This window comes from Oratosquilla oratoria, chromosome 20, assembly GCF_046742065.1.
Source record: "Oratosquilla oratoria isolate Oo_2021 chromosome 20, ASM4674206v1, whole genome shotgun sequence".
In the NCBI taxonomy this organism is placed as follows: domain Eukaryota; kingdom Metazoa; phylum Arthropoda; class Malacostraca; order Stomatopoda; family Squillidae; genus Oratosquilla; species Oratosquilla oratoria.
The window spans coordinates 51,622,808-51,648,976 of record NC_134796.1 but is presented as its reverse complement, the minus strand read 5'-3'; the positions used below and the strand labels follow the sequence as shown (position 1 = coordinate 51,648,976).

Below are 26,169 nucleotides of genomic sequence, written 5' to 3'. Positions count from 1 at the left end.
AGAGGGCCATTAGAATTGTTTATTGTGCATTGGCTTGGCTGTGGCTTCAGCTCGGAGGGGTCACCATGTATGTGGGTAAAGCTGAATGGGGAATAGTAATCATGCTAATGGAATAATGACCTAAATTTATGAAGAGCCTAAGATAGCAGGAGCTCTAACTTGGGACCATGGGTTGGATGATGTATATAGTTGTAGTCTTGAATGAAATACTTGTATGGTGATTTACTCATTACTGACCATCTCTTAATACATCTTTTGAGTTTTAAGTTTTGAATGATTTAACTAATCATACTAGTATTCTTTTTGTTTATTTATTTATTTATATTTTTATTTATTTATTATATATATATTTTTTACCTAATTGTAAACTGTTCATACCTGTTTTGTTTCCCCCATCTAATCTGAATTTCCTATTCCCGATGAAAATGTTTGCTTTGCTGACTAAAGTTCATAGCTGATGTGGCACAAGGCCCAGAGCTCATGATTGATGTGATTGATCTTGATGATGGACCAGCTAAGGATGATCCTCTGGGAAGGTGAGGTTGCCTACACTTGAGCACTGCACTCTCCACGAGGGGCTCTTGGCAGTATCTGTATTTATACCATGCTTTTACAAGTATTGAAAGTAGAGATAAGCAGCACCACCTGAAGACTACTTCATGAATATTACCAAGAACATTAGGATAAAAGATATAGTTTTAAGTTGTTCAGAAGTGACCATCAGAAAAAAGACAAAATGAGGACAAGGGCTTATACATAAAAAAAAGAAAGTAAACAACTCCACACATCAGACTTGTGATTGCAGCACATGTCACATTGGTCAGCACCTCCACTTCTTTTGGTAATCCTAAGATGAAGGAATGAAACTTGGGTACACTCTTGATGCAAATTCTAGGTTTGACTTCACAGATGCTGTCCTCTTGCATCACTTTTGCATGCCAAGAATATGATATTCTTGGGTACTCTTTTCCACTTGTATATCTTCCACCTTTAGTGATGCTGGAATGGAATATGAGCTTGTAAGGCAAAACATCAGTGCTAAATGACATGATTAAACATTGGCTGTGTGTAAAATGTACATTGTATGCCAGGCTTCCACATTTTAAGAATGTGGTTAAGAATGGCAAGTGCTTGCATGCTGTGCATGATTGCAGTGGTGTCATTAGGTCCAAAATATATATATATTTATTTGTCTGATTTTCAGGAATGAAAGCCCAGGAACTTTTAGATATTATACAATGACCATGTGTAATATAACCTAGTGGGGAATCTTAAAATTGGGCTTCTAAATATACTTGAATTTGCACACAGGCTTCTGCTAATGTGATAAGAAGACAGCGAATATTGATAGAATGTTGGGACTATGATTACAGTCCATTGAAGTCATATGAAAATGATGACTTCCTGGGGAGGTAGAGTGTAAGGAATTTTTCTTGTGTTTTGGAGAGCTTTATACTCGAGCTGAGCCCTGCATGGGGTGTTGTTCCTCTCACCATATTGTGCACTTGGAAAGAAATAATAATAATAATATCCCATAGGGCAAAGCTGGCTAGTGGTGTGCAGGTTGTTTAAAACCTGTTTTTAGATTTTTGTATTAAATTTATAATTTATGAAAGATTAATTGATTTTGTACATATATTGTAGATTATTTTTTGTAATGACAAATGTAACCTGCAAGCCAGCTCTTCCAACCCTTCTGAGTGGTTCAGTGTTGGAGATCTTAATTTTGTGCCATGACCCTTATACCAAATGAGCTTGCTCTGGTTTTTATTAAAGTTTGTCTTGTGGGAATCTGTTTCGTGTGATGATTAATCAAACCATATTTTGACTTGTTAAAGACAGCATTCTCAGTGTGGAATGTGTAGACCTCTAGCTCTTACTAGACCTTATTAGAAATTACGTAAAAGGTGACGTCATATTGAACTCGTTTATTGAACTCTAGAAGTTTAATTTCATTAAAGTAATAAATTATGTATATTTAAATTATTGGATAAAATCTGAATAATTAATAATGTTAATGATCAATTGCTACTGATAATTTGTAGTCTATTGAAAAATTTAAACATTTGAATTAAATACCGAAAATTCTGGTCGGTGAAAAGTAAACAATGGTCGCGAAAATTATAGATATTGCGTGTGGCCTGCGACCGGATTCACTCAAATAATAGTTTTCGTCAAGTTAAGACGCTTAGAATTTGTGTCAACTGAAACTACAGAAGATCAATTTCGGAGGAACATTCACTCCCAACTTTAAAGAGAAACCTCTCTTTAAAGAATAGAATTACATAATTGAAAATAACGGATAAAATTAAAAGGGCGAAAGGGACGTAAGTATAACTCGGCCGAGTTAAAACCGGTCTCTCGAAAATCCGCCTTTTCTAAAATTTACATCTAAATTATCAAGAAGAAGGTAAGATCAACTTTCTCTTTTGAATTAGTTTAACTATAGTAAGAATTATTTGTTTGGATGAGGAAAACAGATCCTTTTCCAATAACCTGCATTATAAAGAGACATAACAAATCTATATTTGGAATTTTTTGTACAATCACAATTTCATCAGTCCACTGTCGATGACCAATTTTGAATTTTTTCTCCTTTTTTGTGTTTTTTCTTAGTTTTTAGATCATGAGGTTCTGAAGGTTATCTGGGAAGATTATAGTGGCTATGGATTTGTGGTTAAAAATTAGTCCCTTGTCAAGTGTGCAATGGTGTGAGGAAATGTAATAAGGCTAAGGTCTGATGTCACTCAATTTGGAAATGGTTAAGGGAATAGATGTACAACTGAGGTGGTATATATAAAAATAAAGAGTTTAAGGCTGGTCATGAAATATAGGGATCACACACTCCAAATAACTTTTTAATGAATCGGTAAAACAGCAGAATATGCTTAACATTTTTAGTTTGTTTCAAAAGTATTTGCTAATATTTTTATTGTGGAAGGAAGTGGGATTGAAATTTTCAGGACTTCAATCTAGCTGTTCTGTTGAAGAGAGATTTTGAAGGTGGAACCCCTACACTTCATGACTAACATTCCCAGATGTTTCTTATGGTGTTTTTGTAATTTTTTATGTTTACTGCTGGTAATGGTCCTGCAGGATTGATGTGAATGAAAATCCTCTCCTTTGTGACCATTGTTAAAACCATCAAAACCAGCTGTTCAGGGGCTGCAGGTTTCCAGTCAGTGAAACGCAAGGCAGTAATTGTTACATTCATTTAGCTAGTTGGTCTTAGTTCTTCTGCTTCATATGCCTAAACCACCTTGACACGCTCTAGTCTACACTATCCTCCAACACCCATTGTCTGCCTCTGCCTCAGCCTTGAAGCACATATACTTCACAGAATCAAACTGCACCAAATTCACTCGCCACGTAGAAAACACACAATGCCTCATCTTACTGTGTCCTACTCATCAAGTGCCAACAACACACTTTCACTTCCTCAAGTAACTTGTGAGCTAATCTAGTGGCCATTGCCACTTATATAGAAGCTGTGGGACAACATATTAATTGACTTATGATACTTGTAAAATGCCTCATTTCAAAATGTTCTTTCAGGCTCTTGTTCCAAGTATTTGCTTCATACAGCACTATGGGTGCAGTCACCTCTTTGCATTCATTCCCAATTACTTGATCTTCATTGCTTGTCTCATTTTACTTGGATATTTACGTCATTTACTTTGCAATTCTCATCCACATTCATTCCACAATTCACTGCTGCATGCATCCTTGGGTATTTGGAACTCCAATACCTCAGGCATCTCACCTTCCTGAATAGATGGATGGATTTATTTTTTATTTTATTTTATTATTTATTTATTTATTTTTTATTTCTAGTTCATACACGCGCATACAAAGGGCTTTTCATTACTGCCCTGGGTCAGAAGGAATGCAGCAAGACACAGCACATTCACACCAAGGCCTCCCCCCTCTCTGTCTCCTCATGCAGAATAAGAGAAAACTGGGAGAAATCCCTTTTGGGTTGTGTCAAAATATTTGAACATATTCCCTAACCTCACCCACTCCCATGCATTACAGTATCAAATGTACACAATCATTCTCCACTCACCTCCATCTTCTGTCTTCTCCCTTCCTTCCTCAACAGACATCCCCCTTTCCCAATGCCTCTTTTACCCCATCCAACCATCTTGTCCATGGTCGCCACCTTATGTTCACTCCATCCACCTCTGCCTTCCACACTTTTACTGATCTTTCTTCACTTATTCTTTCCATGTGTCCAAACCATCCCAATACTATTTCATCAGCCCTATCTCCCAACTCCTTTTCCACCCCTGCTCTCCTCCCCAAAAAGACATCTGGGAATGGATGCTGATAGCACTGTATGGGGCAGAAACCTGGAACATAAGAGGAAGAGAGAATGAGCTTAAATGTGTTTGAGATGAAATGTCCGAGAAGTATGGTAGGGATTACTAGGCTGGATAGTTTCTTTTACCAGTTATCAAATGTGTCTATAGAGATAGGATTAGATAGAGAAGTTCTTGTGCAACATGGAACATAAGAGAGGAAGAGAGAAGGAACTTGAATGTGTTTGAGATGAAGTGTCTGAGAAGTATGATGGGGGTTACTAGGCTTGATAGAGTGAGAAATGAGGAGGTGAGGAGGAGAACAGGGGTGGAAAGGGAGCTGGGAGATAGGGTTGATGAAAGAGTATTAGGATGGTTTGGACACATGGAAAGAATGAGTGAAGAAAGACTAGTAAAGGAGGTATGGAAGGCAGATGTGGAGGGAGTGAATATCAGGAGACGTCCTAGGATGAGATGGATGGATGGGGTGAAGGGGGCTTTGGGGAAAAGGGGAATGTCTGTTGAGGAAGGACGGGAGAGTACAGAAGACGGGTGAATGGAGAATGGTTGTATATGGAAAATGTTGTGATGCATGAGGTGGAATGGACGGGGGTATGGGGGGTGAGGTAGTGTGTGTGAGCAGAAATTTTGACGCAGCCCGAAGGGATTTCTCCCCGTCCTCTCCTTTACATGGGGGGACGAAGAGGGGGGGTCGCCGATTTAATGAAGCGGCCTTGCTGTGTCCTGCGACACTGCTTCTGACCCAGGGCAGTGGACAGGGTGCAGGGATGACCCGTCATCTAGGAGGTGCTAAGATGGGAGGGAGGGTGGAAGGGTGTGGAGTGTTTTCGGGGATGGAATGGGTGGGAATGATTTTATGCCTTGTCCTTTTTGGCTACCTCCCTTGTAAGGGGGAAAAAGCCTTGGTATATGTATGTATAAAGGAAAACAAATGGTTGACTGGTGGGAGTGGGATGGTTTTGGGAGTGGGTGTAAATCCTGGCTAGCTATCATCTTTTAAGGGGGAAGAAACCTTTGGTATGTAGCATAAAGATATAAAAGAATATATGGAAGAATTAGTAAAACAATTAAGTAGATGGCATTTAAAGGATGTTAACAAATATTTTCCCACATCTTCAATTAATCTGGAATGAATTAAAGAAGAAACAATCCAGGCAGAGGTATATAAAAAAGCCTTTTATCCTTATAGAGGGGGTGACAGCCAAAGCATAACAAAAATAAATTTAAAGCAAAGTTTGATTAGTGAAGCTCAATGGGACCCCTCAAAGATAAATCCAAGCCTGTGTATTAAATAAATACTGCTAGGTGAATACATACATATACCAAGGCTTTTTCCCCCTTACAAGGGAGGTAGCCAAAAAGGAAAAGGCATAAAATCATTTCCACCCATTCCATCCCTGAATACACTCCACACCCCTCCACCCCTCCACCCTCCCTCTTATCTTAGCACCTCCTGGATGATGGGTCATCCCTGCACCTTGTCCACTGCCCTGGGTCAGAAGCAGTGTCGCAAGACACAGCACATCCACAGCAAGGCCGCTTCATTAAATCGGCGACCCCCCCTCTCCGTCCCCCCATTGCATAAGTGGAGAGGACGGGGAGAAATCCCTTCGGGCTGCGTCAAATTTTGCTCACACATACTACCTCGCCCCCCATCCACCCGCCCATTCCACCTCATGCAATCACAACATCATCCATATACAACCATTCTCCATTCACCCCTGTCTTCTGTCCTCTCCTGTCCTTCCTCAACAGACATTCCCCTCTTCCCCAAAGACCCCTTCACCCCATCCATCCACCTCATCCTAGGACGTCCCCTCATGTTCACTCCCTCCACATCTGCCTTCCATACCTCTTTTACTAGTCTTTCTTCACTCATTCTTTCCATGTGTCCAAACCATCCTAATATTCTTTCATCAACCCTATCTCCCAGCTCCCTTTCCACCCCTGTTCTCCTCCTCACCTCCTCATTTCTCACTCTATTTAGCCTAGTAACCCCCATCATAATTTTGATATTTCTCAAAGCTAAGATGAGAGGGAAACTGTGGGTGGTGGATGGAAGTGGAATGGGTGGGAGTGGCTGGCTACCTCCCTTACAAGGTGTAAGAGGTCATTGGTATATAGATAGAAGTACTTATGACTTGTGCGGAGGTAAACAAGCTCCAACTATCGGGTCCTACTGTGGAAAACCTGTGCCTCACTGCATTGCCTTTGTCCAGTGCGACAGGTCAGGGATGACTGTCCTAAAAGCGCTAAGATGGGAGTGGTGATTGAATGGGTTTCATGTATGATGTGGATATGTCCTTTGGATATGTCCTTTGACTGCCACTCCTTCTATAAGGATGACAGGGCATATGTTATATATTCTATTTTTCTTTAGCTATTTGTACATACATACATACTTATACAAGGGAGGTAGCCAAAAAACAAAAGCATAAAAACCATTCCTACCCATTCCATCCCTAATGTACTCCACTTCCCTCCACCCTCTACCCTCCCTCTTATCTTGGGACCTCCTGGATAACGGGTCATCCCTGCATCTTGTCCACTGCCCTGGCTCAGAAGCAGTGTCGCAAGACACAGCACATCCACAGCTATTTGTAATATTGTTTTTTTAATAGTTCATTGGGTAGTTTGACCCTGTGGCATGTATGTTTAAGAGCCGGAATAGTTCCTAGAGGTGAGGTGGGCAATAATAAAGTTAAATTGTTTTAAAAGATACTCTAGGTGAAATTTCGATAGTATTGTACAGAATTTAGTTTGTCACATGAAGACTAGTACTTCATACTGGTTAACACTTTGAGTGGCCCATTTTGTATAGTGTTGCATAATTTTTTTAATCACTTTGTTTCATAATGGCAAAATATAAGCTGTGAATTAATTCCAAAATGATTTTGGACAATGAAACTTGTCATTGATGGTTCAGTGGGAGTTCTTTCATTATTAAAGTTCTTATCTTCAGTACCTCAAAGTGTTAATTTCTGTTAAAAGGCAGTGTTGTTTCATAGGTTAAGTAAAGTTTACAAATATCTGGACTGGGTAACCTGATAGTGGAATGATGTTGCAGGAGGAAGAAAAATATCTCAAGATGTATAGTAGTACTCGGAGAAAGGTTAAGGGTGTAATGTGGAACCATGCAGCATTCCTCTGGTTATTTTATGGTAACTTGTGTTCCATAAGGACATGCTGCTTCTAAAAATCCTCATGTAGTTTTTTCTTAAAAGATGCACTTTTCAGGAACATTAAAGTACATGGCTGTTTTCATTGTTAGCATTTTCATGTTGCAAATGGAATTGTTTCATGGAAACATGACCCACATGATGGTTTCACCCCCTAGATTAAGTTATGTAATAAACATAAAGTTGAACTCTTGCTTGTGGTACAACAGGCGATGTGTGATGTGATACGGCGTCAGACTATCCTCCTCGAGTGTTGGGATTGGGACGCTAATCTCCCAGGACATAAGAATGATGATTTCCTTGGGAGGTAAAATGCCGGCACTAATCTTCCTTGAGCATGTGGGCATGTGTTTTGGTGCTAGAAAACCTCATGTTAAACTTTTGTTTATATCCTCTTTTATTTATATTATTTTAATTGTGGCAAAGTTTTTGTAAATTTAGTTTGCTCAGTACTGAACTTTTGCTGGCTCAAGTATGACAATTTGAAAAGTTAAAATATTTTTGCTACCTTAATGATGAACTTTGCTGGTGGTATCATCCATTGACCATTTTCTTTGGTGTAGTTTGATATGATTGAATATGTTGATCTGGGAAATCACACAATGGCAGAGTTTGCTGAATCTGAGACTTGTTTGTGTAGGAACAGCTTTTTAACAGCTGATTTCTAGCAACTTTTTTAAAGGGAAGGTGCCCCACCAATTAGGCAATCTGGCAAGCTCACGCCCTTAATTTCAGGCAAGTGCATCAGTTTTTAAAAGTTAGGGTTGGAATTTAGTCAATAACATTACACTTTTGGTCTTCAGCTTCCTGTTTGGAAATTATAATGAGGGAATGGGCTTTACATATGAGTGTCCACATTTTTTCCAAGTGATGTTTGAATATTAGTCCCCATTTTCATTTTGCATGATGGAATGTATGGAAGATGTGTGTACAAAGATGAATGGCAATTGGAATGCATTTTAGTAGAAGCTTGTATGTTTTGGTACCACACCATGTAGAAATTTTTGCTTATTCCCCTTCCTTACTGAAGGGATGTTGCACCAGCAGAATGAAATATATATCCTGCAATAGAGAAGGGGTTCATCAAGACAGATTTAATCCCTTTCTTATGGAAGCTTTACCAAACAGAATTAAAGTTACTTGGTTTAGCTTGAATAGATAAAGAAAAGTACCCTTGGGTATGGAAGGGGTTAATACATTTGTGAGCAGTTATGTGAAGTACACTGGCAAAGCATGATTGATGTATGTTGTTAACCTATGGCAGGCATTATGTACAGTTTCTCACTTATGAGAGATATTATGGAAGGCTTTATGTGGTAGTCAGAAGCAAGTTATAAAGCATGTGCAAGATTTTGAGCCTCCTTTCCTATCCTATTGCACCCTTGTTTGCCCCAGGCAATTTAACAATGTTCCTTGCCACCCTAACAGTACTAAAGCTTGTGCCTGCAGTAAGATTCTGTCATTTTACATGAATGTTTACCTCCTGAATGTTATGAATTATTTGTACAGTGCTTTGACTAACCATTAGTTTTGCATGTTTCAGCTTGTAAGTCCAAATAAAGTTGGTGAGGTTATAGAATTTCAAATCTATGACCATGATCATTTAAGTAAAAATGATGAAATGGCAAGGTAATTATGGAAACAAAATCCAAATTTCAAGTTACAGAGTTACTAATTGCATGATGATTGTAGCTTGGTGCATGATTCGGCAGGTATGGTGTGGTTTTTCTTTTTCTTTTTTCCCCTGAATATTCTCATTCTGGTGAAGTTTGGCTTGCTATTATCAGAATAAATCTTGGGTAATATTTTGGTGCTGACTGCCTTTGAAGTGAGACATATGGCTAAGGTATTTAACTTTTAACCTATCAACCATTGACCCTTTCACCCTTTCTGGTGACAAGACACTTGTGTTTTTTTTGTTTTTATGATTTTTATTTATTTTTTTATAGAGTGTAAGCCCTTTGTCCAGTTCAGTGGTGACTTCTTAGTAGCTTTTGAAAGCTATTTAGTAATTCAGGTTACTGGTGTAATCTTGTTAAACATGTGTATAAGTGACTTTGTGTCGATATTAATGAAATGCTAACAGCAATTTAGCACTAAAGTTTCCTGGTTATTGAATAGGGCCAATTTGGATGTCTACTCCATCTGGAAGAATGGTGAAATGGATATGGTAAGTCATGTAAAAAAAAAAAAAGAAAAAAAAAAGTGGAATATGAGAGAACATAAAGATGAACATTTTTGTAATTTTTTCTGTTGGTACAAGTGTGTCCATTTTACAGTGGGTTCCACTATCTGATGCCAAATCTGGAAGGTTGCACATTAGAGCTACCTGGCTGGACCTTGCTGATGCATCTAATCTTCTTGAAGTGGTAACTATTGACATTTGAACTAATTTTTGTGCATGCATACATGCACCAAAAGTCTTTTTATGCCATATAAAGGAGATGGCTGAATGTCGTAACCATTTGATTTCTGGGGTAAATTGGTGTTATGGTAGTGTTACACATTAGTGGTGGTATTGTTTTGATTGCACTGTTCATTAATGATTTTTTAAGTTACATGACATTTCATGAAATCTTATAGACACAAGTCTTTGTCATAATCCTTTCCCTCTTTCACTTTTGTAAATTATTTTGTCTTGATGGCTTGGCATACCACTTCCATGTTGTTGTCCTTAAGCACACAAGCAATAGTGGTGGTGGAGCTGCAGGTATCTTGGAAAGAGAACCAGAATATCTAGTGAACAAAATCACTTTGCAAATGGCTACAGTAAATTCTTATTGTAATAGGAATTGAAAGGGTTAAAGAAAGGTAAAATTATCAATGGACTTAGTATTATTTGTGTTTTATATATAATGAATTTCAATGTACTAAATGATTTGATTTTTGCTTTTGCAGCAACTGGAAGAAATCAGAGCATTACAAAATCTGACAAAGAACCCTCTGCACAGTTCCGTCCTTTTGGTGTGGGTCGACTCTGCTAAGAAACTTAATGTGAGTGTCAAGTGCAGCGTCCACTTCATTATATCTAGCATTTAGATTTGTCCAAATTTCTTATTGAACATGTAATTTTCATTGTTTGATTTTTTCGTTAAAAAGTGAATGGGAAAATAGCCATTTGCTTTTGATAGTGTGAATAGATTCTTGTAAAATATTTCAGAAATTTGGTTGAACAGGTCTCTCTCATTGTAGATGGATGAAGTTTGTCATATTCAACTGTCATTATTAAAAAAAAAAAAAAAAAAAAAAAAAATCATCATTAGAGATGGGCAAAAACAAGTGCACATGATCAATAACTTGCCAAGCTGCATCACTTGTGGTGTTTAGCCCACCATACTGTCTTGTTCATGGTGTGCTGATCTGCCATGCTACATCAGTTTTGTTGAAGTAACCCACCATGCTACCTCACATGTGGTGTGCTGACCCACCATGCTACCTCACACATGGTGTGCTGACCCACCATGCTACCTCACACATGGTGTGCTAACTCGCCATGCTATGGCACATGCGGTGTGGTAACCTGCCGTGCTACCTTACACATGGTGTGCTGACCCACCATGCTACCTCACATGTGGTGTGCTAACCCACCATGCTACCTCACATTTGGTGTGCTAACCCACCATGCTATCTCACATGTGGTGTGCTAATCCACTATGCTCCCTCATGCATGGTGTGCTAATCCACCATGCTACACATGTGGTGTACTAACTCACCAGGCTACCTCACATGCGGTGTGCTAATCCACCATGCTACCTCATGCATGGTGTGCTAATCCACCATGCTACCTCATGCATGGTGTGCTAATCCACCATGCTTCCTCATGTATGGTGTGCTAACCCACCATGCTACCTTACTTCTGGTGTGCTACCGCACCATGCTACCTCACTTGGAGTGTACTAACCTAAACCTGTCAACATCCTCTCTTCCAGTTGGAGTTAACAATGAGTGGCTTGTACTCTTTGGAATGACCCCAAGATCTCTTTTTCTCTCTCTCCTCTCTCTCTCTCTCATCTCTCATCTCTCCTCTCTCCTCTCTCTCTCATCTCTCCTCTCTCTCTCATCTCTCCTCTCTCTCTCATCTCTCCTCTCTCTCTCATCTCTCCTCTCTCTCTCTCTCTCTCTCTCTCTCTCTCTCTCTCCTCTCTCTCTCTCTCTCTCTCTCTCTCTCTCTCTCTCTCTCTCTCTCTCTCTCTCTCTCTCTCTCTCTCTCTCTCTCTCTCTCTCTCTCTCTCTCTCTCTCTCTCTCTCTCTATCTCCTCTCTATCTCCTCTCTCTCTCTCTCTCTCTCTCTCTCTCTCTCTCTCTCTCTCTCTCTCTCTCTCTCTCTCTCTCTCTCTCTCTCTCTCTCTCTCTCTCTCTCTCTCTCTCTCTCTCTCTCTCTCTCTCTCTCTCTCTCAAAACTTGAATTATATTTCCTACACCCTTTTTACACACAGAGAACTGATAAATTTCCCTCCTCTTCCTCCTCCTCTTCTTCCTTTTCTTCCTACTACTACTACTACTACTACAAGCCAATGACTTGAAACCAGTTCCACACTAACATGATTAAAAATCTGTCCAAAGTTTATTCCTAAACTGATTTATGGAAGGATCAAGGATAGGTTTCAACTGCTGCAGGTCTGCAGGTTTCCAATTGGAGAAATGGAATTAAATATTTGGATCATTGACTTAAAATGTCACCACATCCTGTTATTTGATAAAGTCTAAAGTGTTGTAAGTGCACATTTTTTGTATTAAAAGTGCAGTTATAGTTTCATGAAGACCATAGGTCTTCTGCAAGATAGAACCAGGGGCAATATATTGCTTAATTGGTTACATGTAGGCTACATCACTTTGATAAAGAAAACAAAAAATGTACAAAATTGCACTAGCATAACGTGTAAGGTTGGATAGAAGATTATATTTGAAGTATGTGACCTTCTTTTAAAAGTATTGTAGCAGTTTACAGCATTGACAGTGGTTTAGAAATGTAACTCCAGTCAATGATGAAGGAGGCCTGTAGTTATGATATTTTTGCTATTTTCTATGCTCGTATAGAAGGTTTTATGAATTTAGTTAAGCTTCCAGAGCTGCTGTGCCAGTATAAGGCTACTCTTTCTCAGTAGGACAGTACCTTTTTGCTGGGCAGTTGTGGCACTAGTGGCACCAGGGCTATTGTGCCTGCATGGACTGCCAAACCTCCATGAGCCATCTTTGCCTATACAGTCGTACCTCGGTACTCGACCGCCTCTATACTCGACCAAATCGGTGCTCGACCAAAAAATTCGAGTAGAAAATGCATCGGACCTCGAACAGATTTTCGGTACTCGACTAGCTCGAACAGCGGGTAAGCGTCAGTTCGACTCAGACCGCCAGCGGAGTAAGACGTACGCAGTTTGTTCGAGTATTTCTTCCCAGATTTAAACTTTTTCGTGTTGCTCTAGCCCTTAATAATGGGTCCAAAGAAAGACAGTGATAAGGGGAAAATTGGTTTCGGTGTTCGAACAAATCGGTGCTTGACCACCACCTCAGAACGGATTATGGTCGAGTACCGAGGTACGACTATATAAGGCTGTATACATTTGGTAGATGCATCCATGCAGGGGCAGTAGTACCTGACTCAGCAGAGCAACTTATCTTTACTCATGATTGACTTTTATTAGTCTAATGCATGTGTGGCACTGTGGCCATGAAGATCTTTTTGTTTCAATTTGTACAACTCTTCTCACATCTGCTCACCTTTTCTCTACAGCCATCCCACAAGGTACCGTATAGCTTGGTGCTGTTGATGCTGTGTTTGGGTTTGGTTGGCACTGTTGCACCATTTTCGTTTACTTGTTTATTCTAAATCACAGTGCATTGCTGATTAAAATTGATTTTGTGGTTTATCTTGAAATTTTTCAAAGTTGCTTGATTTTGTGACATGGATATATGCCTATTTTGTAAGTACTATGTCAGTGAATATGACCTCACAATGAGTCTCCCTTAAGAGAATTGAGGCTTTGTATTGATGGATTAGCAGGTAGTGACTGCATTAAGAAAATCACAACTAGGTTTATGAGTTTTTGTATTTCCCAACAACAATGTATATGGAAAAGAGTAAACAAGAAGAAAGTACACATGTAGTGGAAATCTGTGTCATTGACCAGAGGGATGGTATTTCATGCATGCACTTTGTATTTTATACATCTGTACAGATGCTGTAAAAAAAAATGTGTTGGGGGATGGATGGGCAGGGAGATAGCTCATGACATTGGAAAAGTATGAAAAGTTGCATTTTGTACATTCTTTAGTTCCTACTATGGTAGTTGGAAAATAAGGCATATGTTTTGTCATAAAATTCAAGCAGGTACTTTGCATTTGTCTGATTTTTGTTTGACTTGGTTGCTGTAAAGTCATTGTTGCATCTTTATACTTTTAAGTCTGGTATTGCATGCATATATTCTTTCAAAACCCCAACACATCTGCAGTCATGATTGTGTCAAATCACATGAGACCATGGCCTGGGACTTACCTTTAATTAAGTCCTGAGTCATATATAACTTGACAGTTGTGGATCTGTTTTTAGTAGTTTTTATTTTACTTTATTGGCAATAGGATTTATAGTAAAAATCATAGATTTCTTGGTTGTAATCTCTAGCCAGATATATTTTAAATGGGTGTTCTTATCCTCTAGTACTTCAAGGAGAGGGTTTTAAGAATGTGAATAAATTGTAATTGCATAGATGTGTATGGATACTTTGATTATTGATTGTGAATTAAAATGATGATATTTTACCAGTTTGTGTTCAGCATTGTGAATTTTAAACTGATTATATTTGTGATAATATCACAATGCTTATATAAATTGAGTTTTGTAAGAAATCATAAATGCTGTGTGGTTATGTGCTTTTTCTTGGCCACCCCCCTTGTAAGGGGGAAAGGGCCTTTGATATATATAATAATGCATTGTGTTGTTCATGGAATATTGTCATGTTTTAGTCTTAGTGATGGGTTGCAAAGTGTGAGTTTTGATGAAAGTGAAAGTTCATATGGTTTCAATACCATTGCATGTGCTAAATCTAAGAGTAAGTTTTGACAGCCAAGTTGTACATTGGGAACTGAAATGTCCTATTAGTCGTAGATTTTAGAACATTAGCTTAAGTAGAAAGGCTTCTCCAGCACTTTTGCCCTGTTATTCCAATTTGAAGAATTTTCTTGAAATTAATTCAAAATGTTCCTTTTGCAAGTGCAGGTTATAGAAACACTAATACTTATTGTGGACAAACACTTATTTACTAAATTCTTATGCTAAATGTCCACCCTGAAGGTAAAGTGTAATACTGCAAATAATCTATGAATCTGTAAATAGGTAAATATGGCATATAGCTTCAGGATGGTTGCTGTCAATATAATAGCAAGTTGCTATATTTGACTTGATAGCGTCTATTGAGAATTCCCTCCAAGTCTTTAAAGAAATTGAATAAAAGGAGTTGCATCACTAATATGAATAGTTGATCAATTTATGATGCCACAGTGATGCCTTTGATCCATTTTGTTATGGTTAGGGATTGTCATTTTAATTCAGCTGAGAGACAAAATTCTAAACACAATGGGCCTTTGCTTGATCAAAAGCCCAGATTTCTCTTGGGTTAATAAAATGTAGCATTAATCATACATACATATACCAAAAGCTTTTACCCCCGTGCTAGGGAGGTAGCCAAAAAACAAAGGCATAAAAACCACTCATTCCATCCCTACAAATTCCACTCCCATCCACCCCCTCTTACCTTGGCTCCTCCTGGGTAACGGGTCATCCCTGCATCTCGCCCACTACCCTGGGTCAGAAGCACTGTCACAAGACAGCACATCCACAGCAAGGCTGCTTCATTAAATTGGCGACCCCCCCCCCCTCTCTCTCTCTCTCTCTCTCTCTCTCTCTCTCTCTCTCTCTCTCTCTCTCTCTCTCTCTCTCTCTCTCTCTCTCTCTCTCTCTCTCTCTCTCTCTCTCTCTCTCTCTCTCTCTCTCTCTCTCTCTCTCTCTCTCTCTCTCTCTCTCTCTCTCTCTCTTACTCTCTCTCTCTCTCTCTCTCTCTCTCTCTCTCTCTCTCTCTCTCTCTCTCTCTGTCTCTCTATATGTCTCTATCTCTCTCTATCTCTCTCTCTCTCTCTCTCTCTCTCTCTCTCTCTCTCTCTCTCTCTCTCTCTCTCTCTCTCTCTCTCTCTCTCTCTCTCTCTCTCTCTCTCTCTCTCTCTCTCTCTCTCTCTCTCTCTCTCTCTCTCTCTCTCTCTCTCTCTCTCTCTCTCTCTCTCTCTCTCTCTCTCTCTCTCTCTCTCTCTCTCTCTCTCCCCTATCCCCATATTCCACCCACTCCCCCTCATGCATCACAGCATCATAAAAGGGTAGTGGGCATGATGCAGGGATGACCCATCATCCAGGAGGAACCAAGAAAAAGGGGAAGGAGGGGTAGTGAATGGGAGTGGAGTATGTTGGGATGAAAAGGGTGGGAGGGAATTTATCCCTCTGACTTTGGCTACCTCCCTTGTAAGGGGGGAAAAAGCCATTGGTATTTGTATGTATGAATATATATATTCAAATATAGCCCTCTGTTTTACTACACATTATTCAAGATATATTTTATAACATCATTAATAGTCATTCATAACCTCATCATTAATAGTCTTTCATAACCTCGTCATTAATAGTCATTCATAACCTCATCATTAATAGTCTTTCATAACCTCGTCATCATTATAATAATCCTTCATGATGGCTCAGAATAACTCTTTGGGTCCCAGTGCTTGGCCATTGGCCTAAACCCCATACAGTATACCATCCATCCATCTCTCTCCTTTTTCTCCTTTCCTTCTCTCTCTCCCTCCACCCTATCTCTCTTTCTCCCCTTTCTGTCCCTCCCCCACCCACCCCTTGGTTCCCTCCATCCCTGTCTTGGTTTGTCTTGGCTCTTTTGATAATTTGGGCAGATTCTGCTGGAGAAGTGAATATATTAGATTGCAACATGCAGAGAGAATGTCTGATAGGTTGTGATCTGCAAATTTTGAAGATGATACAGATGTATTCATATTGTAGGTTTGTACTGGATCATTTTTTTAAATTGGGTTTTTATGAAAGCAAAAAAAAAAAAAAAAAGTTATTTTGGACCTAATAAGTAGTTTGTGAAGGAAAGGATCAGTATTTCATGGGATACATTCTTTGGGAAATGTTCGTTTTAATATCTAAACTCCACTTCCTCACTTAATCTTTTCTGAATTTGCGTGCCATAGAGCATTCCAGATCCATTTGTTCGCCTACATGTCGGCAACTCGACAATGGAGACCACACCAAGACTTCGCACCAATGATCCAGTTTGGGAAGAAGGATTCACATTCCTGGTTCGCAATCCAAAGACACAAGAACTGAAGGTTGAGGTAAGCCTGGAAGCTTCTTGTTATATTTAATGGTATACAAGACCTGTGGGCATACAACCCCATTCCCCTTTTCAAAAGGAAATACTAACCATTTCACTACTTTTCTTGATTTTCTTGATTTTTTATATATACACTTTTGCATTTGCCAGGGGATTATTCTGATGAGGAAAACAACTTTGACAGAAGAAGAGTCAAATTTTTCTTGCTTAACCGTTTTATTGCTACTTAAGATTGGTTGACCTGGTTGAGACCTTAAGACCTGGTTGCTGCAAGGGAAGTCTCTTCTGCCAAAAGAAACCCTCTTCTTAGGAAAATGTTGTATTATGACGATATGTGTTGTACCAGGTTACTCATGTTGTGAAGAAAGACCACATACAAAGTGCCCAGTGATCATAAGCATAGCTACTGACTAGGAAGTTTTTGGTGTTCAATGATAGGATTGTTGCTCATGATCAGAGTTGCTATTACCATTTATTACCTTAATATGAAGTTCCTTTCAAAGGCTAGTAAATTTTTTTCAGAAGAATAAGATATATGTGGCAGATATATACAACATAATTTCATTCTGATCTCTGAATCAATTGGTGCTAAACTTTAGATTTAGATGCTAGATATGTAAATGAGATGGAGGAAATTCTACTTCTGCATGGGGCAGTGAACTGTAGTTCATCTGTGACTAAGGAAGATAGAGAATGTCATTTGTGAAGAATATGTTCTATTTTATAAGCAGAGCAGTTAATGCTTGTTAACAATTTTCTTCCACGTAATAAAAAAAAAAAAATTCTTTGAACAGGTAATTGATCAGAAGACGGGTCAAGTGCAAGGCAAAGCAGAGATTGACTTGAACACCCTGTTGCGTGAGAAGTCGTTGGAGATTGTTGGTGAAGAGTATATACTTAGCGGTGCCTCTGGCGGCCTTGCATCTGTCAAGCTCACCCTGACACTTAGGGTAAGAAATTGAGCTGAATCAGGTATACAATGGGTTCATGTATGAATATAATCAATTCCTGGAGCCCTGTTCATAAGTAGTAATTGTTGGTCCATAGTTTTGTTTTTAGTAAAAAATGTTAAAGAATATTTGTGGTATAAAATGTGAAAATTTGTAAGCTCGGTTTACAGCTTACGACAGAATGGATGCATTATACAATCATTTGGGAATGCACCCAGCCACATGCATACATGTACTGCCTCCTTACTATTCATTGTTCAAAATTCAGCTAATATAAATTTATTTTTATTAAATATTAATTTTCAGTTTGTTCCTTGATTTCATAAAGATTAGATTTGTATGTTCCATACATGATGTTCAAATGTATTCATAATAAACTTGCTTAATTTCAGTAGTTACAGTGCTTTATATTAAAGGTTTTTATATGTTTAGGAGATTAGAGATTTTTTAAGATGGAAATGCTTGGGTGTGTGATGGGTAGAGGATGGGTGCATGCCTAGGATGGCTGTCTCCCTTTTTGAGCTTACTTGAGGGTTGCAGTTCTTCTGTAAGAGACCAGAGATAGTGGATTGATTGAGGGGAAAAAAGTCTGTTGCTATACAAAAAAGCTGTTTAGTTCTGTTATTTGTTTTATGTATTCGTGTGTTCTTTGTAGAGTGGGGCTGTAGATTTTTTCCGTTTAGTGAAGCTAGGGGCAATAATTGAGTGATTTTGTTGTGGTATATCTTAGAGACACGGGTCTCTTGCAAGAAAAACAGGGCAACTGAATGAACAATCCCAACTCTATAAGTGTATAGGCAGCAGTTGTGTATTGCATAAGATATTTTGCACGTGTAAGACTGTCTTAAGATTTGTTTGTTGCAGGTGTTCAAGACAGCACAGAAGAGAGATGATGGTGACGGTGGTCCCAAGGAGAAGGGTGAGGCAGAATTAGTGGAACTTGAAAACCCAACTCCTGCTGACATAAAGGCCCTCCCGGTCACAAAGTCTGTTGACACCCCCACGCCCCCACCTGACCAGGCTGCTCCTCCAGCTGCTGGCCAAACTCCCCCTGCCCCTATTCCCACCAGTGTGCCTCTTCCTGCTTCTGACGCTGATGCCCCTGTTGTTCGTGAGTCCATCACAGAGAGTGAGACCTTAAGTGGTGGAGGTGATAATGCGGGTAAGACCACGGTCTTGCTTCTTCCAGGGCCGACTGTTGCAGATGGCACGTGCATGCAGTGCTTGGTGCTGAAGCTTTTATTCCAGAGCTTTTATTCCAGCTCTTTGGAATTCTTACTTGCAATTCCGCGGAAAAGTTGAGCTGCGTGCTATTGAAAGAAGTACAACTTGCGTCTACCCTGGAATTGGCTAGAGCTGTACACCACCCCATGTAGACTGACAGATGTTTAGGAATGGACAGTGGGTTTGTAGCATGCCATACAATATACGGCTTTGTATAGGGTATGTATATACCAGTAAATGCCAGTCACCATCCCCTTGGTCAGCTGGGTGGCAAAGTTAAAGCACACACCCATATCATAAACAAATGAAACTTGTTCAACTACCCCTCCCATCTCGGCACACTGCTCAAATCGGAAGCAGTTTAGTCAGAACTTGTGCATAGGGACTTTGACAAGTATAAATTGGTGAAGTGAGGAAACCACATGGGGGAAACAAAAGTCAGTCTAACTCCTCCATACTTAGATTTTATTAGTAGTTTTTCACAGGTATATGTTGGATTGATGCTAAAGGTTAGAATTGTTTGCATGTTGTTTTGAATATTGGATTTTGTTGTTGATGTTAAGGAGAATTGGTTATATTTAATTGGTCTTTTAGAAATCCTTGCATATTAGTTGATTTTGATTAGTGAGAAAAATCAGTTAAATGTTGAACTTGTTTCCCGGGCATGGAAGTCTTTGATCAGGGTTGGATTGAAAATTTACTGCAGCATTCACCATTCCACTGTAACTACTACCATAGCCCAGGTGTCTTACCAGCTTTCATATCTTTCAGTGCTCTTTGTGTCTCCTCATTTCCTATCATTCTCTTCTGCCATTTCTCATTATTATAGCAACCTACCACAGCCAAAGTATCCCTATCCTCTTCTGCATTCAACAAATCCTGGAAATACTCTACTCTCACTGCCTTCAACTTCAATTAGCATCTGTCCATCAGCACCCATTACCTCTTCCTTCCTACCTGAATACCCCTCCCACACATGCATCTTTCGCTTCCTTGCAAAATTTCGTGCTTCATTATTTATTTTTGTTTTTATTTTCATTTATTTATTTTTGTTTATTTCACTTTATTTATTTTTTCCTGTTTATCTTTCACTACATACCATACTTCTCACTTTCATCTGTTGTTTTTTCTTTTATGACCAAATCAAAGTATGCACCCACCTCACTCTTACCCAAAACCCATTCATTGCCCCTCTTATCTTAGTACCTTTTAGTGAAGGGCCATATTTTCTCCCATCACACTGCCCACACTACTTGATCAAAATTTGTCATTGTTGATAGGTTGTGTTCAGACTGATGTGGAACTGCAGCAGTGATAATTTTTAAACTAGCATGGCTGATGTAGAACTAGTTTGTTTCAAAGATTGCAGTGAATATTTTTTCTTTTCCTTCTTATTCCACATAATGTAGATTGTCTAGTTGCACCTATGCTTGAGTCTGGATTGCTGTTCCATGTACCCTATCCTTACCTTTATTCCTCTATCCTTTTCCATTTTATATATTCTATCTCATTTGATATAATGTATATACATTTGTACATACATATACTTATGCCCATACAGAAGGCCTTTTTCCCTATATAAAGGGAATAGCACCTTTAGGTACATGAGTATATGCATGCCATAAGCCAAATCTGTTTCAAACATTCTTTTCAGTGATGCAAGAAGCTTTAGATACATATCCTTTGTATGTATGAATTCATGAATTGGGAGGTTAGGTTTGATAATGTATTTTGAAACTTTCAATTTTCTAAAATTACATACTTGTGAACTTGTGAGCTTTCATCCCATTATAGATAACTGTCATTTTACACGGTCAAAGGAAATTACAGTGCATAGTTTACAATTCCAAGCCTGATTAGTCATGAAATAACTAGTAGTTTTGTTGTATGTACAGTAGTGTAGAAAGTTAGATGACTACCTGTAGTAATCCTAATAAGAAGCATGCTTCTTTAATGTTGTGGAATTTCTTAAGTTGGTAATTAATTGAACTAAATTGCTCTCCATGTAGCAATTGGGATGATGTAAGAAAAAAAGTTTTATAGATGTATTGAAATGCTACTCACTCCAGTATATATAGCTCTTGGCTTCCTTTGTAAAAAGTTAACCTCTTTCCTGACATGAAAAAAAATAAACTTATCGTATTTCTTTATTAGAGATATAATAGTAAATAACTCAATTGTATTAAGATGTACCACAACTGTAATAACCCTATTTTTATTCTCAGTTTAAACTCTTTCCAGCTGACTCATCAGAAGTAATCTAGGAAATAAATGAGTCAAATTAATGAAGAAATCTAACCCCTCTTGAATGTCATGCCCTTATCAACTGATGAAAATAAACACATCAGTGCTCCCATCCCTCAAGACAAAATAGGACAAATATGCATAGAAATTGTGAAAGATTGAATTGTTCAGCGATATGGATTTATGGAGTAGCAGGAAAAAAATTAATAGCTTAAATTGGACAAGGAGTTGTAATCCATTTAGCTTCCTTTGTATAAATATAATTGTTATTTCATGCTTATATTGTGGTTTACCTGTACAGTTGAAGAGATAGGAGTGACTGCTGCGGAACACTTAAAAGAATCTCCTTCAATTGATGAAATGATCTGTGGAACTGTATCCCCAATAATGCAGATGGCTGCACTGCCTACTGGAACTCAGGAAGATCACTTGCGTAAGCGTGTAATGTAAGTAGAATTTCAAATGTACATTTTAGGTGTTGGTTGTAGTCGTATCCTGCCCTAGGTTGCCCAGACATTAGATAAGGTAGGAAAGTTGCAAGTGAAGAATGGGAGGTGTGGGGGACTAGCAAAATAAATGTGGAAAGTGGAGGTGTATGGAGTGAACGGTAACCTGATAAACTGAAGACTATGGGTTCCATTTTTCCTTTTCAGAATTGTTTGTCATACATTTCTGTAGAAGCTGCTACTGCTGCTGCAGATATCCTGTTGATGTGTCTAAGAAATTCTTGTTCTAGTCATTTAAACTATTTCTAGATCTGATATTCAACGATAGTATTTCTTAAATCTTTCACCTGAAACATTTGAAAATTTTCTTTAAATCTGTGACCTCAAATTATTGTTCCAAACAAATTGTAGAGCCAAAAGATAATTCCTTTGGAATCCCTACCAATTCCTCCTATAAATCGGGGAGTCTGACATTTTGTTCATTCTTGTTGACATTTTTCAAGTATTTACCTAGTTGTATTATATGGGACTCTGAGGGGCACTGTCCTAGCCTCCCAATGGGGGGGGTTGTGTGTGTGATGTTAAACCATATCATTATACGGGAAGGGGAGTTGTGTTCGTAGTGACCCATCTTTGTATCTCACATCTTTGTCTCATGCTCTGCTGTGCTGTAGCAATCAATCAATCTGCTATACCACATCATCTCAATCTTGTGAAGTCTCAAAAAGTGGAAGGGATTCTTACTTAGTTACTTCTAACCCAAGCAACGTGTTGAATTAGTATGGATGGTTGAATTGGTTTTGTATATAATGTGAACGTGTACTTTGGCTCAGTGACCCCCTAATAAAAGTGAAAGTTTTTTTTAAAGATGACTAGTTTGCACTTTGAACTCTGTGTCATACAAGAGATGGATTGAAATATCTGATTACTTCATGCTGATTCTTCCATGTATTCTTTGCAGTTGTAATGCTGGAGAGCACAACTTGGGCCGCATTCAGCTGACTGTGAAATATGGGCCCCGCAACAACCTTGTCATTGTTGTACATAAAGTTGAGTAAGTAGCTATGCTATTGTAGTTGATTGGAATTACTGAAATTTTGCATGCCATCTTTGTAAAAATATGTGTACTGGTGGCATAATAGCAAATGTGTTGATCTTGCATTTGCTTGGTTGTGGGTTCAAATCCAACACTTCTCTCCAATTCCTAGCAATGACCGTTACCTCCCCAAGCAGTCCATGTTCATAGGGCAGACATGACTGCTTTGGCCACAGCTATGTGCTTCCTGGCATAGGCTCCTTACCTTCACTTTTGTAAAAAAAAAAAAGTAGAATTATAGTTGTATACCAAATGATTGACTTCCCTTTCCCTTTCCCACTTCCTCCTGTGCTCTAACCACTCTCCTCCTGCCTCGTCCACCCAGCCCATCTCGTCTTTCCCTCCAGCCCATTTCATCTTCCCCTCCAGCCCATTTCATCTTCCCCTCCAGCCCATTTCATCTTCCCCTCCAACCCATCTTGTTTCCCCTCCAACTCATCTTGTTTCCCCTCCAACCCATCTCGTTTCCCCTTCATGTCCATCTCGTTTCCCCTTCATGTCCATCTCGTTTCCCCTTCATGTCCATCTCGTTTCCCCTTCATGTCCATCTCGTCTCCCCCTTGCACCCATCTCTTCTCCCCCTTGTGTCCCTCTCGTCTTCCCCTTGTGTCCCTCTCGTCTTCCCCTTGTGTCCCTCTCGTCTTCCCCTTGTGTCCCTCTCGTCTTTCCCTTGTGTCCCTCCTGTCTCCCCCTTGTGCCCATCTTGCCCTCCCCTCCTGCCCATCTTGTCTCCCTCTCCCACCCATCACAGCTCCCCCTCCCACCCAGCTTGCCTTTCCCCCTCCTGCACATGTCTCCCCTTCCTGCCTGTCTGTCTCCTCCTGCCCATTTCTAACTTCAAATGTATTTCTTGCATCTTTTCTCACATGCAGTGCTGACCAGCAGTGACTGCTCCCTTCCTCCTACCACTTCCATAGAAACAGTCCCACACAAATACAGGAGACAACAGTCCAAAATTTCCTCCCAGAATGACAAGAGGATCATTGCTAGCCACTATGGGTGAAACTCAAAGCAACAGTTACTTCTATTCCTCCTCATGCCCCACTCACACAAGCATAGATGAATTTCTGATTTTTGGTAACCACATTTTTTCAATTTCCTTATTAGGTACTTGCAAAAGGAAGAAGATGGGGAACTGCCAGATCCTTATGTTAAACTGTATCTACTACCTGACCGCTCCAAAGACAGCAAAAGGAAGACAGATGTCATCAAGGATGACTGTAGCCCAGTGTATGATGAGCGATTTGAATACTCTGTGGCACCCAATGAGTTGACACAGAGGACTCTTGATGTTTGTGTCATCAACAAGAAAGGCCTTCTACACTTCCAGAGATCAAGTGTTATGGGACAGGTATGGAACATTGAAATTTCTTTTCCCTCTCTGCCCAAGTGGTAGCATATTGCCCCATAAGTTACTCAAGGAAAAAATGTGTTGTCTGGGTATGGCTAGGGTAGGACAGTATATGATGAATTACTCCGTGTCATCTGTATGAGGGTTGCATCAGGGGACAGCTTGCATTTGTGGTCAGGCCTGTTCTGTGTTGGCATTGTTCTACCACTAGATGATCTGAACTATCATACAAGTATGGTTTGTGCTTACTTTGGGAGGGATTTTTCTGTGGAAGGGACAATAAATGGGGTATTGAATGGGTGTAAGGTGTCTCCTTTTGATTTTGCCACCCTGTCTTGGATATTGGCTGCATGTTATTGTGGGGTTGAAAGCTGATCAGTAGCATGGATCTGATATTTTAGGTTCTGTATGGGGTGCCCCTATGGACCAGATACACATATCATTTTGTCTGTGGTTGAGGATATCTCTATTCATAGAAATGATGATACTTTATTATACTGACTGTCCCACCATTATGCTGCCCCCCCCCCCCATTCTTGTTACTGTCCTGTACCACTTCTCTGAATATTAATTTCTCGTATTATTGAACCCTGTGGTGGGGGGAAAAGAATACTACCACCTAGTATTTCCATTTGAGTTGTATGAGGTGACAAAAATGGGACAGGGATAGGATGAGGCAGACTTCTCCCTGTAGCCCCACAAGGGACATTCCTAAAAAAAAAAGTAAAGGCATAAGAGGATCTGGGAGAAGTTTTCCAACCAGTACCCTAAGGGGTGGGTCTTTTGTGCATGGATGTGGTACAGATGAGAATAAAACGGAAGAAATAGGCAGTATGTTTGTGGGAAGAGAGATGGATGTGTTGACATTGAGTGAAACTAAGATGAAAGGAAGGGGCAAGATTGAGTTTGGAAATGTAGTTGGGAGGAGTGAAGAGAGGAGGAAGAAAAGGGGTGGCTATACTAGTATGTGAAGAGATAGGTAAGCATGTAGTGGAGTGGAAGGACGTTTCTTCAAGGTTAATGTGGATGAAGGCGAAACTGGGAAGGGAGATGTGGGTTTTTGTAAGTGCATATGGGCCTGGTAGTTAGAAGAGGAATGGTTGTAATTGGTGGGACAAGGAAGCAAAGAAGGGAGCTTTCACAGATTGGTTACAAAATAGGATGAGAGAATCATATAGGAGGTACAAAGAAAAGAATAGTAAAGCATAAGATAAAGGAGGCAAAGAGGAGAGTAGATGTGAAATGGGGTAAGGGCATGACAGAAAATTTTGAAAGTAATTAAAAGATGTTTTGGAAAGAAATTGAAAGAAAGAGGAGGCAAATCAAGTGGAGAAGAAAAGGTAAAAGGTGCAGATGGAGAGATGATAATGGAAGAGAAGGCAGCAATGGGTAGAGTATTTTTGGGAGTTGCTAAATGTGAAGGAGGATAGGGAGGGAAAGGTAGTTGCAGTGGGTAGTGCTATGAAAATGACTGATGAGCGAGGAAAATGGAGGAGAAATGAGGAAAGATGAGGTGAAGGCAGTTAAGATGAGAGCAGGTAAGGCATCTGGATTGGATGGGTGTTATGCAGAATGTCTAAAAAACGGAGGCACAGTGATGGTGGACTGGCTGGCGAGATCATTTAATATTTAAGAGAGGAGAGAGTGCCGAAGGACTGCCTGTATGATTCCACTTTACAAGGGGAAAGGGGACAAGTGTGAGTAGTAGTTTCAGAGGGATCAATTTGTTAAGTGTAGTTGAGAAGGCTTATGGGAGGGTCTTGATAGAGAGATTTAGGAGAGGAACAGAGGGCATAATTGGTGAAGAACAGTGTGGGTTTAGGACAGGTAGGGGTTGTGTGGATCAGATTTTTGTGGTAAGGCATATTTGGAGAAAAGTGGGAAATAAGCCAGTTGTTTACCTAGTTGTAATATACGGGAGGGGAGCTATGCTCGTGGTGACCCGTCTTTGTATCTCTCCGCATCAAGTTT

At 39.6% G+C, this 26,169-nt stretch overlaps 1 protein-coding gene across 8 annotated transcripts in view; it reads left to right on the top strand.

Moving 5' to 3' along the window:
- Positions 1-26,169, top strand: part of Esyt2 (extended synaptotagmin-like protein 2) — an 82,904-nt gene that overhangs the window by 52,843 nt on the left and 3,892 nt on the right. The window contains exons 8-18 of one of the 8 annotated variants that reach the window (XM_076204106.1): positions 9,045-9,130; positions 9,623-9,671; positions 9,781-9,870; positions 10,400-10,495; positions 13,233-13,244; positions 16,745-16,888; positions 17,682-17,837; positions 18,702-18,999; positions 21,607-21,751; positions 22,713-22,805; positions 23,955-24,198. In XM_076204106.1, coding sequence (XP_076060221.1) covers positions 9,045-9,130; positions 9,623-9,671; positions 9,781-9,870; positions 10,400-10,495; positions 13,233-13,244; positions 16,745-16,888; positions 17,682-17,837; positions 18,702-18,999; positions 21,607-21,751; positions 22,713-22,805; positions 23,955-24,198 — 1,413 coding nt within the window. Of the gene's footprint in view, positions 1-447; positions 537-1,311; positions 1,413-7,710; positions 7,809-9,044; positions 9,131-9,622; positions 9,672-9,780; positions 9,871-10,399; positions 10,496-13,232; positions 13,245-16,744; positions 16,889-17,681; positions 17,838-18,701; positions 19,000-21,606; positions 21,752-22,712; positions 22,806-23,954; positions 24,199-26,169 lie in introns of all 8 variants that reach the window. The other 7 variants (XM_076204103.1, XM_076204110.1, XM_076204102.1 and 4 more) reach the window with 7 other exon arrangements.